The 12,835-nt window shown below is 35.8% G+C and overlaps 1 protein-coding gene across 1 annotated transcript in view; it reads right to left on the bottom strand.

Moving 5' to 3' along the window:
• Nucleotides 1-722: 722 nt before the first annotated feature.
• The window catches only part of LOC126266749 (protein scarlet-like), a 123,504-nt gene continuing 111,391 nt past the window's right edge, over nt 723-12,835 (bottom strand). Inside the window, exons 14-15 of the mRNA XM_049971253.1 lie at nt 2,777-2,877; nt 723-2,692 (exon numbers count right to left, since the gene is read on the bottom strand). Of these exons, the coding sequence (XP_049827210.1) occupies nt 2,511-2,692; nt 2,777-2,877 (283 nt within the window). The 3' untranslated portion in view covers nt 723-2,510. The remainder of the gene's footprint in view (nt 2,693-2,776; nt 2,878-12,835) is intronic.

The following is a 12,835-nucleotide window of genomic DNA, read 5'->3' as shown; positions in this document are numbered from 1 at the left end:
TTTAAAAGAAAATAATTACTTTATTTCTCATTACCAGAAGAATGCCTCTATCTAAGACAATACCTAATTAGCACCTTACCTAATCAGCATCCAGCACTGGAATAGGTTGACTGTGTTCTATCTCTTAACCTAACATTCTCCATCCCTGTTCAAGCTAAAATTTTTTCTTCCTGTTCTCCAAGAGTTCAAGAACAATCATTTCAATTTATTCTCAGACCAATGCAATACTTACGCTCTCATAAATCAAGGAGATACGGAAGTATTCAATTGGCACCACAAAGTCTTGTGTATTTTTTAAAAATCTTTTCCCTGTTTTAACTGAATTCCATATTATGTTTGTATTCACAACCAACCAATACTGTGTTTATTGCCGCAATAGTTTTGCCCATATTTGAACTTTAGGGTATGGTGAAAGAAACTGCTAACCTCTCAGTAATAAAGAGTCTTATCATGCAATTAGTTTTGTATATGGTTGGACCACATCCAGATAACAAGTAGTTCAGTAGGTATTGCCACATAAATTGTTTGGTCTAATTGTACTTATGTTTTTGCCTTTGAATTTAACTGAACTTATACCATGCAATAACTTAAAGTGGGCTATGTGGATTAGCACTTTCTTGCACTGACCTCTTCAACTCTTCTCTTTCCTTAGTAACCCTTTGAATGGCGTTTTATTTTATTTTATTTACATACTGAATTCTCTGAGGTTTATTATAACCTATATGTTGGACAAACTTTCATTAATTTAAATGTTGTTACATCAAATATTATTTGCTAGGGTCATTTTTATGATGTTTTCACAAGCATACTTTACAACAGAGAAAATGCTACACGTGAGTATTTTACATAATTTTCTTTTGTCAACTGTGATACTTTTTACTTTTGTTAAGTAGAGTGTATTTAATAATAATACAATGCAATACAATACCCTTAATGCAATTTGACACTTTTGCACTCTCATTTTACAGACTTCTTCATGTGTAGAAATTTGCCAGATTGCTCTAACTTGACCTTCATATGTATGTAAAGAATATTTCCAACGTTGTTCCTGTTACACTCAATGTCAATGATGTATTAAAGGTTGCAACTGCAGTAACGACAAAAAAATGTGATTTCTCTCTCATATCAACACCACTGAGCCTTATTCTTGGCTTAAAAATACTGATTTCTTATTATTCACTACCCAGAAAATCTAAGAAGATGTTTGAACATTTGCCTTTCCTTGACTTTTACCCAGGGAGTGTACCTATTTGATTTTCTTACAAATTCTAAGATCTATTCTTGTCTTGCTCTTTTATGCCACAACAATCTGACTGCACCCAATCTAGCTGCATTGCTCCATGTGTTTCTTAATGGTTTACAAATCACCACTTCATCTTTTTTATGTGATTTAGCCTTAATACAGCTGTCTGATCTTTTTATGATATGTTTGTAATAATGTGAATTTTCTGATATTATTACACTTTCATGTGCTAGAACCAGATCAGCCCTAAAATTTAAAATTAGTCATTACATTTCAATTTTGGCATGTCAATATTTACGAAAACAGTATTGTCAAATTCGATTCACTTCATTAAAAAGTGTGAGATAACACAATTTCTGTTCAAAATAGTAGTGTTTACATTCCCATTTCTTCCCTCTATTACTATGCCTGCATTTAATAAATATTCCTTATACTACAAAATTTATGGGTACAAGTCTTTATTCAAAATACATTCAAAATTTATATAATCTCATGATATGCATTTCAATATCTTGAACCACCATGAAAAACAATAAATTACACATCACAAAAAAGACAAATTCATATTTGTATTTATAAAATATGTATTTTATGTAGGTACAAATAGTCTCCCAAAACTGATCATCTCTGATGAGGAGAGTAATATAACAACAAGTAGCATCAGTATGCAAGCTATAAAATGAGAAAAGAAATAATTTACAGCCAAATTAAATTGAGGATTTTAATAATCACTCATTTGTTTATACAGAATGTATCATAATTAATTTCATAAATGCGTACATTTGAAAGTTCATGATAATAGAAGCAAAAAAGTCTAAGGAAATGTAGGGTCAAAAATGCATACCTTAAGAGCTACGAGCAATATTTCATCTTCAATACTGTGAAACAAATCTCTTTTACTGCAAGTTCTTTGCTTTCTGTATTTGAGAACTGGTAGTATGGACCAAAACAAGAAAAAGAAGTCCAGTAAACATGTGCTCTAAAATACGGTCCTTAAGAGCTATGAGCACTTGTTCATCTTTGCTATTTTGAAACACAACTCTTCTAATGTTCAATTATCAAAGATGAAAAACAGCTCATACTTTTTAAGGTATGCATTTTCGACCCTATATTTACTGAGACTTTTTTGCTTCTGGTATTGTGTACTTTCAACTGTATGTTTTTACATCATTAATTATGATACACTCTGTTTTACTCCGTAAGTCCTTGGGCATAATGTTATGTGCAAAGAGGTGAATATGAATTAAGTGATAGTTGAGCATACAACTTAGTAGATGGAATACTTTCTGCTTCTCCTCCATATTTGCATAAATCCTATCATACTCAAAAGTACGAAGAATGCAAAGAGGACAATAATGTCAGTCATAGTATTATGTGGATTAAATCCATACTGATCCAGTACTTCTTCACCATTATGCAGACAAGGCAAATCTGGATTGCTTGGGCAACCTGTTGGCATAAGTGTTAAATGGATTTAATATTTTATGTAAACTTGAAACTAATGCATCTTGTTTATGCAAGGGAATTACTTACTTATGTGGTCCACATGTTTCCAGAATAGAGATGCCAACAGCTCATTGCAGTAATAAAACTGTGAAAGATATTTTAACCAAGCAATTCTCTTTGGCAGTGCCCTGAAACAGTAATCAGACATATGGCCTAAGCACTTACACACAGCATATTTGCAGTCATTTGTTATGCTAAAGAAAGAGAAAATGTTGTCAGTTATTCAAGAAGTTTGAGATACTATGGAAAAGTAGTCATTGCAAAAAATGCATTCATGTGGAACAAAATAGTTCAGAACTGAATCAACCCCAAACAAAAATTTTATAAATAATCAAGAACTAGGTCATTTTCACCTTTTTGTATTTTTCTATTGCATGGTACACGAGTGATTCCTTTTTCTTTTACTCTGATTACACATTTTCAACCTGAATGAGATTTTCACTCTGCAGTGGAATGTGCACTGATATGAAACTTCCTGGCAGATTAAAACTGTGTGCCGGACCGAGACTAGAACTCAGGACCTTTGCTTTTGCGGGCAAGTGCTCTACCAACTGAGCTACCCAAGCACGGCTCAGACCCCATCCTCAAAGCTTTACTTCTGCCAGTACCTCGTCTCCTACTTTCGAAACTTTACAGAAGCTCTCCTGTGAATCTTGCAGAACTAGCACTCCTGAAAGAAAGGATATGCGGAGACATGGCTTAGCCACAGCCTGGGGGATGTTTCCAGAATGAGATTTTCACTCTGCAGCAGAGTGTGCGCTGATATGAAACCTTCTGGAGATACATTGTGTAATATGTATTCATCGTGTTCATCTGAAAATACACAGCTCTTCAGTTAAGATTTCTCAATAATTGTTAGTAATTGTGACTTGAAATTTGTTCATTTGAAATAATAGGACTTACAAACATATCGCACATTATGCTGCAACACACACTGGTAATCTCTGTAACTTGGAAATTTGTTTCCACTAAACCAGGTCCACCTGCAGCTCTTAGTGCTTGTTAAATCTGTTAATACTTTAGATTGTTTTAGGATTAAAGTAGAACACTCACTGAAAAGCAGAAGTGTTGGAAAAATACTATTTACTAACTTTCAGATTCATCTTTATTAACAGCGCCAATGCTGTTTCTTGATAGGAGACCAGTTGTGGTGGGGATAGTGTTAGCTTAGATGGATAGAAGGGGAGGGAGGTAAGAGTGGCTGGGGTAGGGTGGCTAGTGGCTTGGAGGAAGTGGCCAGTTTTCCAGCTAGAAATGCAGGAGAGAGCGTTGGCACATATGTTGTTGGTGTTGTAGTGGTCTTCAGTCCCGAGACTGGTTTGATGCAGCTCTCCATGCTGCTCTTCATCTCCCAGTACCTACCGCAACCTACATCCTTCTGAATCTGCTTAGTGTATTCATCTCTTGGTCTCCCTCTATGATTTTTACCATCCACTCTGCCCTCCAATACTAAATTGGTGATCTCTTGATGCGTCAGAACATGTCCTACCAACCAATCCCTTCTTCTAGTCAAGTTGTGCCACAACTTCTCTTCTCCCTAATCCCATTCAATACTTCCTTATTAGTTATGTGATCTACCCGTCTAATCTTCAGCATTCTTCTGTAGCACCACATTTCAAAAGCTTCTATTCTCTTCTTGTACAAACTATTTATCGTCCATGTTTCAGTTCCATACATGGATACACTCCATACAAATACTTTCAAAAATGACTTCCTGACACTTAAATCTATACTCGATGTTAACAAATTTCTCTTCTTCAGAAACGCTTTCCTAGTCTACATTTTATATCCTCTCTACTTCAACCATCATCAGTTATTTTGCCCCCCAAATAGCAAAACTCCTTACTACTTTAAGCATCTCATTTCCTAATCTAATTCCCTCAGCATCACCTGACTTTATTGGACTACATTCCATTATCCTCGTTTTACTTTTGTTGATGGTCATCTTATATCCTCCTTTCAAGACACTATCCATTCCTTTCAACTGCTCTTCCAAGTCCTTGGCACATATATGGGCTGCAATGATTGTAGCAGCTGGAGGGAAACAACGCACACATAAGGTAATGTGGGGACGTGAACTGGAGGGCTGACAGGATGAAGGAAGGGGAAACTGTTGAGTGGAGGCTCTGCTTTTCAGTGGGTGGTTTCCTTTAATCCTAAAGTATTTACATTCTACAATAACTTTCCTACAAAATTTATTAAATATGTTACTGATTTTGTGACATGTAAATGTGCATTTGTCAACAAGCAGTATTGGATAAGGCATGTCACAACTGATATTTGGCCAAACACAAAACTTCATTCTTGCAGTGCTGTCTCTGATATAAAGATATTGCACATAATGAAAAGCACTCAAGCATTCAGCATGTAATGTCTGCCATACACACATTTATGGGACAGTGAGACATTCAGAAACTAGCTGTAAAAACTACAATGAATCTTCTTAATAATATGTTGCTCTTTCTACAAAAATTATTCAGTTCCATGTTCAGATGAAATGTGTGTGCTGGGCATTCCACCACTTTGAAACAACATTGTAAAAAGTGACAGTCAGAAATTTGACATGTGGGAAAACACTAAGGGCATTCTTATATGACATCAGTGGTACTGCCGCTGCAGAAACCACAAATATGTACCTTACCTGTATATGCTTCATAAACAAAAGCTGACTTTTTGTTCTAATGTAGATGCATGTCCTCACAGACATACTGTTATCAAAAACTGTTAACTGCAGATTCAGTGACAGTGCTTCATGATACCAAAAACACTTCAGGACAAAGAAGACTAATGTAGAAACTCCACACAACCAGCAAATAAAAACTTATAAGAGTGAAATCTTACTCTCCATAGTATCTGTTTGTCAAGGCCTCTTGTCTCAAAGCTGGTTAAATCCTTCATAAATTTTTTTCAGCACATGTGATCCAATTCCAAACATGTGTACTAGATTTTTAAGATCATATCTCATGACTTGTCTCTCCAGTTGGCGCACATCAAGAAAGACTAATACGAGATGAACTTCTCAGTGTTCGGAAATAATCTCTGCAGCTAGCCATTTATGAAACTAACTGTAATTCTGACAACTTTTTAATATAGTATTTTTTAATCAGATTTCATGGTGCTACTAGTACAAAAAAGTGGCCATCTGTGAAATTCATCCCATCATATTGCCAAATTTATCACTAAAAACTAGCTCTTGAAAAAAATATAAAGCTCTTGGGTTTCCAGCAGAGTGAATTAGATGAAGTGATGCTCCATTTCAACAAGCTTCATCGAAATGCTGCACCATTTTGACAAATTCGCCTGGCTGGAAACACAAAAATTTTATATCAGTCTACTGCAACATGAAAGACAATGAGATCATATTAGCTTTATAATTTCCTTAGGAAAACTTCATAATTTCACTACTGCTAATTTATCTTTACTAAACCTCGTACCAACTACACTGCCATTCTTTATGTAGAGTTGATGATCTTCTGTGCTAGTCAAATTTGACATGGATTCCACAATTTGATAGTATCAGAGTTTACGTAGGACAAGCAATTTGCAGAAATTCTTTTTTCATTGATAAATTTCAGATAATCATAAGCTAAAGACTACCACTTTCTTTATCACTGACTGAACCTTTGTGATATTTCAGTCAACAGTTTCGCATTTTAATATTTAAAACTATTTGTTTTTATGTAACACTGCTTCAACTATGATCCACTGACTTTTGAGGCACACACTACATGCTATAAGATTTACAATATGGGCAGTAATAGATGTTATTGATATGTAGTACCCTTCACTAATCTTTGCACCAAGCTGTAGTCTTATATACTGAATGTAGTAACACTCACTTGCCTCCAGGATGAAATTTTCACTCTACAACAGAGTGTGCATTGTTATGTAACCTTCTGGGAGATTAAAACTTTTTGACAGACCGAGACTCAAACTCTTGCCTTTCACAGGCAAGTGCTCTGCCATTTGAGCAACTCAAGTATGACTGTGTTGAGCAATTATCTGTTAAGTGACAACTGTAGTTTGTTTATGACTCTAGGGAGCCTCCAACTATTCTGAAATTTCATCTATAGTTGAAAAATAAACTTGGCACACTAATTAAATATTAAAATGAATTCTAGAGTAACATATATGGAATGTTTAAGGCAAACAATTTGACCACAAATTTTATATGCTTGGCTAGCCTTGTTAATACTTATTTTTCCATTTAAAATTTCTGAGAGACACAGTTCTAAAACATCCAGGTTATAATTCTTCAGTTCGCCTGATCTTCCTTTGTACACAGGCAGCATTTTCACGTTGTCACCTCTTATGTATGATGCAACAAGTGAAACTGTATCCTAGGTGACAAATTTGTAAGTTAACTTATAGATACTTGCAATAATGACTTCCTGACTCCACCACTATTACAAAAAGGATAGTTGCTGCTCACTAAGTTGAAAATGCTGAGTCACAGAACATCACAACAAAAAGATGGTCAGAAATTTAGCTTTCTGCCTACAAGACATCTGTCAACAATAGACAACATACACTCACGCAAATGCAGCTCACACACACAGTTTCTGGCAGCTGGAGCCAGACTGCGAGCAGCAGTGCATTATGGGAGAGGCAACTGGGTGGGGATAAGGAGAAGGCTGGGGTGGGAAGGGGAAGTGATAGCAGGGTAGAGATGGCAGTAAAATGCTACTGGAAGTGGGCAGCTATGAGAAAGAGAGTAGTGCAGTCAGGAGGTTAGGCAGATGGTGGGGGAGATAGGGGGTTGACGGAAAAGGAGAGAAGTAAGAAGACTGGGTGTGTTGGTAGAATAGAGAGCTTTGTAGTGCCTGAATCAGAACAGGGTAGAGGATATATGGGTAAGGACAATGACTAACAAAGATTGATGCCAGGAGGGTTGCAGAAACATAGGGTATATTGCAGGGAGAATTCCCATCTGCACAGTTCTGAAAAGCTGGTGTTAGTGGGATGGATGAAGATGGTTCAGGTCATGAAGCAATCACTGAAAAGAAGAATGTTGTGTTGGGCAGCTTGCTCAGCAGCAGGGTGGTCCACCTGTTTCTTGGCCACAATTTGTTGGTGCATTCTGATATGAGCTGCCAGAGTTGGCAATTGCATGTGTGAGGCATGCTTGCTTGAGTGAATCAATGGTGTGTGTTCCTTCCTTTTTATGATGAAAATTGTGGCTGGAAGCTTGTGTGTAAACATCTTGTAATGGTACGTGTCTCCAACTTAATGTGTCATCTTTACAGTGTGTAGCAATCTATCCTTTCCTTACATTATGGGTAATGTTCTATTCTTGACAGATTGTCTGATGGTAGCAGATGGTGAATGGCATCAGTTTGGATCAATAAAGTCATTTTGTATTCATTTAATGACTTATTACCTTGTGATATATTCAGCTTCCTATAGACTACATATATAAAAATCTGTGGACTAAATTTTGCAATCTATACACCTTCAAAACACCTACAAATTTAATAATGTATTCTTTGTTCTGTACTTTATATGCACAGTAAGTAAATTTTTGTTATTTCTTATCCTTTCTGGTGTAATTTTAAGGTCCAGCAGTTTGATTCCTGCATGGAAATCTGCAACAAAGATAAACAACTAGTACACAATTCCTTTGACTAGTTAGGTGTACTGAAAGTCTAACCATACAACATTACCACTGAAAAACTTTAAACAAATGATCTAAATAACAGTTTCAAAGTAAATGTTGACTTTTTGCTTAGAGGTAAAGTAATGAATAGCTCTATATTGTCCAAAAATATTGTGATGAAGCATTTTTTATTCTGGAGAATGATAAATATTCCTGTGAAATATACTGTTCTTTGACAGAGGCACCAAGAGGATTTAAGTTTAAGGGGAGTAAGCTGTATGACAACTAAAAGAGAAAACAAAATAGAACATACAAAAGAACGTGAAACTAATTTGGACTTCCAAATATTTCATCAAAGTGTTCAGTATGCTTCAAAAAAGCAGATGAAACAGAAGTTTCACTTCCCCATCTCCCCCAAGGTACCAAATATTTTCATAAGGGCTGAATATGGGCTGACTGAAAATGAAAAAAATATGTATGATTTACAGGTATATGGTAGAGGGTCATTTTTTTGCAGAACAGAACATAAAACTGGTAGGGCAGCATTGTATGTGGATAGCAATATGAGTAAAAGTGTTCTATGGCCAGTTACAAATGGTGGAGAAATGAGTTTTGAAGCACAAGCAATTAAAACAAATTTTCTGAAGATCAGATGTCTATATGTAGGTATATATCACTCTTCAAGCACCAGGATAAAAGATTTTGTAATTGAATGAAAGGAAAGCAGTGGTTGGGAAGGGAGTGAGACAGGGTTGTAGCCTCTCCCCAATGTTATTCAATCTGTATATTGAGCAAGCAGTAAAGGAGACAAAAGAAAAATTCGGAGTAGGTATTAAAATCCATGGAGAAGAAATAAAGACTTTGAGGTTCGCTGATGACATTGTAATTCTGTCAGAGGCAGCAAAGAACTTGGAAGAGCAGTTGAACAGAATGGACAGTGTCTTGAAAGGAGGATATAAGATGAGCATCAACAAAAGCAAAACGAGGATAATGGAATGTAGTCAATTTAAGTCGGGTGATGCTGAGGGAATTAGATTAGGAAATGAGACACTTAAAGTAGTAAAGGAATTTTGCTATTTGGGGAGCAAAATAACTGATGATGGTCAAAGTAGAGAGGATATAAAATGTAGACTGGCAATGGGAAGGAAAGTGTTTCTGAAAAAGAGAAATTTGTTAACTTCGAGTATAGATTTAAGTGTCAGGAAGTCGTTTCTGAAAGTATTTGTATGGAGTGTAGCCATGTATGGAAGTGAAACATGGATGATAAATAGTTTGGACAAGAAGAGAATAGAAGCTTTTGAAATGTGGTGCTACAGAAGAATGCTGAAGATTAGATGGGTAGATCACATAAGTAACGAGGAGGTATTGAATAGGATTGGGGAGAAGAGAAGTTTGTGGCACAACTTGACGAGAAGAAGGGATCGGTTGGTAGGACATGTTCTGAGGCATCAAGGGATCACCAATTTAGTACTGGAGGGCAGCATGGAGGGTAAAATAATAGAGGGAGACCAAGAGATGAATACACCAAGCAGATTCAGAAGGATGTAGGTTGTAGTAGGTACTGGGAGATGAAGAAGCTTACACAGGATAGAGTAGCATGGAGAGCTGCATCAAACCAGTCTCAGTACTGAAGACCACAACAACAACAACATTGAAACAGAGTAGCTATACAAAATTCTTTCATGATTTACTGAGCGAGGTGGTGCAGTGATTAGGCACTGGACTCACATTCGGGAGGACGACGGTTCAATCCTGCGTCCGGCCATCCTGATTTAGGTTTTCCGTGATTTCCCTAAATCACTCCAGGCAAATGCTAGGATGGTTCCTTTCAAAGGGCATGGCTGACTTCCTTCCCCATGCTTCCCTAATCCGATGAGACCGATGACCTCGCTGTCTGGTCTCCTTCCCCGAAACAACCAAACAACCTTTCATGATTTCAATACTTATAATATGAAGCTACATATAAATAGCCCAACAAGGATCATTGAATCATCAGACACAATAATACATGATGTTTTCAGAAATGTTCCTTTGAATAAACTGAAAATATGCATAATTAATACAGATCATCCTAGTCAGTTAACTGAGCTACAGAATTTATTTATTTATTTAGCCATCCATGGATATTTTAAAATGTATGGATGTTGTCAGTTGAGTACATTCGTATATTTATGCAGTTGGTTGTTACATGTAGTCAAACATTGTGACATATAAGTTATTTATAATCATTTTTGCTCCTTATCAAAATATTGTGAAACAAAAGTTATTTACAATCATTTTGTACAAAGGAATTCACTTATAGTGTAAAAGCAGTGTTCCTGCAAAAACAATTTAAGATTTTTCCTAAATCAGTACATGTTATCTGCTTCTTTTATTTTCTGTGGCAGTTTATTATACAGTTTTACACCTTCATTCAAGAAGCTATTTTGAGTCTTATGTTTATTCTTCCTGTCTAGGTGAAGACAATGACTTGTTCTTGTACCATAGTTATGAAAACTGCTATTTGTACTATAATTTTCTACATTTTTCTTGATGTACACTATGGTTTGGAATATAAATTCACAAGGAACAGTTAGAATTTCTAACATTCTGAAAAGTTCTCTGCAGTGGGCCCACTTACTGCTTTTTGTTATAATTCTTACTGCTCTCTTTTGCATTTTAAATACTGTTTGTAAATTTTGAGCACTGTTTCCCCAGAAAATAATACCATAACTGATTACTGAATGAACACAAATAAAGTATTCAGTTCTCAAACATTCACTACTGTATACGGATACAAGGACTCTATAAGTGCATAACATGTTGCGGACATCTTTTTCGAGTGTTTCATAGCATGTTAATTCCACTTCATTTGGCTGTCAATGTGTAACCCTAAGAATTTTGTTGTGGGTACATCATCTATGGAGATGTTATCCAATTTTAAATGTAAGGGACTCTGTTTTCTGTTCATTCTAAAGCATATTGTATTTCTTTTCTTTTCACTGAGAGTTATTTTGTTTTCCTGAGACCATTTGCGAACATCCCTCAGCATCTCAGTAGAATTTTCCAATATTTGTGCTGGTGTCTTTCTGGTGATTACTATGTTGCTGTATCCGCAAACAATATCTTCTCTCCATGGCTGATATGTTGAGGGAAATCATTTATATACACCAGAAATAATACAGGGCCTAGTATACTTCCTTGAGGGACCCCAGTATTGATATATTGAGGATCAGATATATGTTTCTCAATGTACTTTGATCCACTGGAGACATGTGTGATCTCTAATGACTGTACTCTGTTTTCTAGACATGAACTAAACCATTTGAGAACCACTCCCCTTACTCTTTGTGCCTCTAATTTATGCCACAGCTTCTGGTGGCCAACTGTATTAAATGCCTTGGACAGGTCTAGGAAAAGGCCAGTTACATAGCTGTTCTCATCTAGTGCTTCTAAAACTATTTTTGTAAATTGTGGTATTGCAGATTCTGTACCTCCACCAGGCCTGAAACCATACTGGTCATTGCAGAGGAGGTTGAAATTACTTAGATAGCTCAAAAGCCTGTTTTTCATTATTGTTTCTATCACTTTGGAAAAGCAAAACAATAGGGCTATTGGTCTGTAGTTCTCAACGTTTTCTGTGTCACCTTTCTTGTGAACTAGCAAAATTTTGGCATGCTTCAGACAGTCAGGGAAATAACCAGTTTTGAAGGATTCATTTATGATTTCTGTTAGTGGAGATTTGATACCGTTTATGCATTTTTTTCAACACACATAGGGATTTCATCTGAACTTACCAACATTTTATTCTTTCATTGCCTTACAACATTGCATATTTCCTCCTCAGTAATAAGAAGCAATACCATTGAGTTTGCTATATGCTTCTGTATTGGTTGATTAGCACCTTTTGGAAACAATTTTCTGTAAGTTCGTTGCAATACTGCTAAAGTAGGTTATTCACATAATTTGCTAATTCTTTCAGGTTACTTTCTAAGTTTTCCTTGTTCCTGATTTGTGTGTTTGTACTTCTCTGCTTCACAGTTCCTGTTTCTTGTTTCACTACAGCCCATGTAGCTTTACTTTTATTATTGGTTAAATTTATGAACCTATTGTTGGCTGATTTTTTTTTTTCAGTGTTGAGTACCTTCCTGTAGATCCTTTTGTAGTTTTTATAGTAGTGAAAAAAAACTGGATCACTATTGTCCTTTTTTAATGGAGTTTAGGTATTTACAAGTTTGAGCACTTTTTCTAATTCCTTTAGTAATCCATTTATTGTTGGTGGGTGTTCCAATGGGAATTAATGGTTTGGGGAATGTTTCTTCAAATTTTAATTTAAACTCAGACATAAAATTGCAGAACTTGCTATTCAGACAAAAGAAGGGAGAATACAGTGCCATGATAAGGCAAGCAAAATTGTAGTATTATAAACATCAAATAGAAACTTCATCAAATATTTCTAAGACAGTCTGGTCACACATAAATACAAACAGGAATGAATCAAATAGGACATA

Source organism: Schistocerca gregaria, chromosome 4 (genome assembly GCF_023897955.1).
Source record: "Schistocerca gregaria isolate iqSchGreg1 chromosome 4, iqSchGreg1.2, whole genome shotgun sequence".
NCBI lineage: Eukaryota > Metazoa > Arthropoda > Insecta > Orthoptera > Acrididae > Schistocerca > Schistocerca gregaria.
Note: the sequence above shows the minus strand (reverse complement) of the source record. Positions and strands in the feature narration are given on the sequence as shown.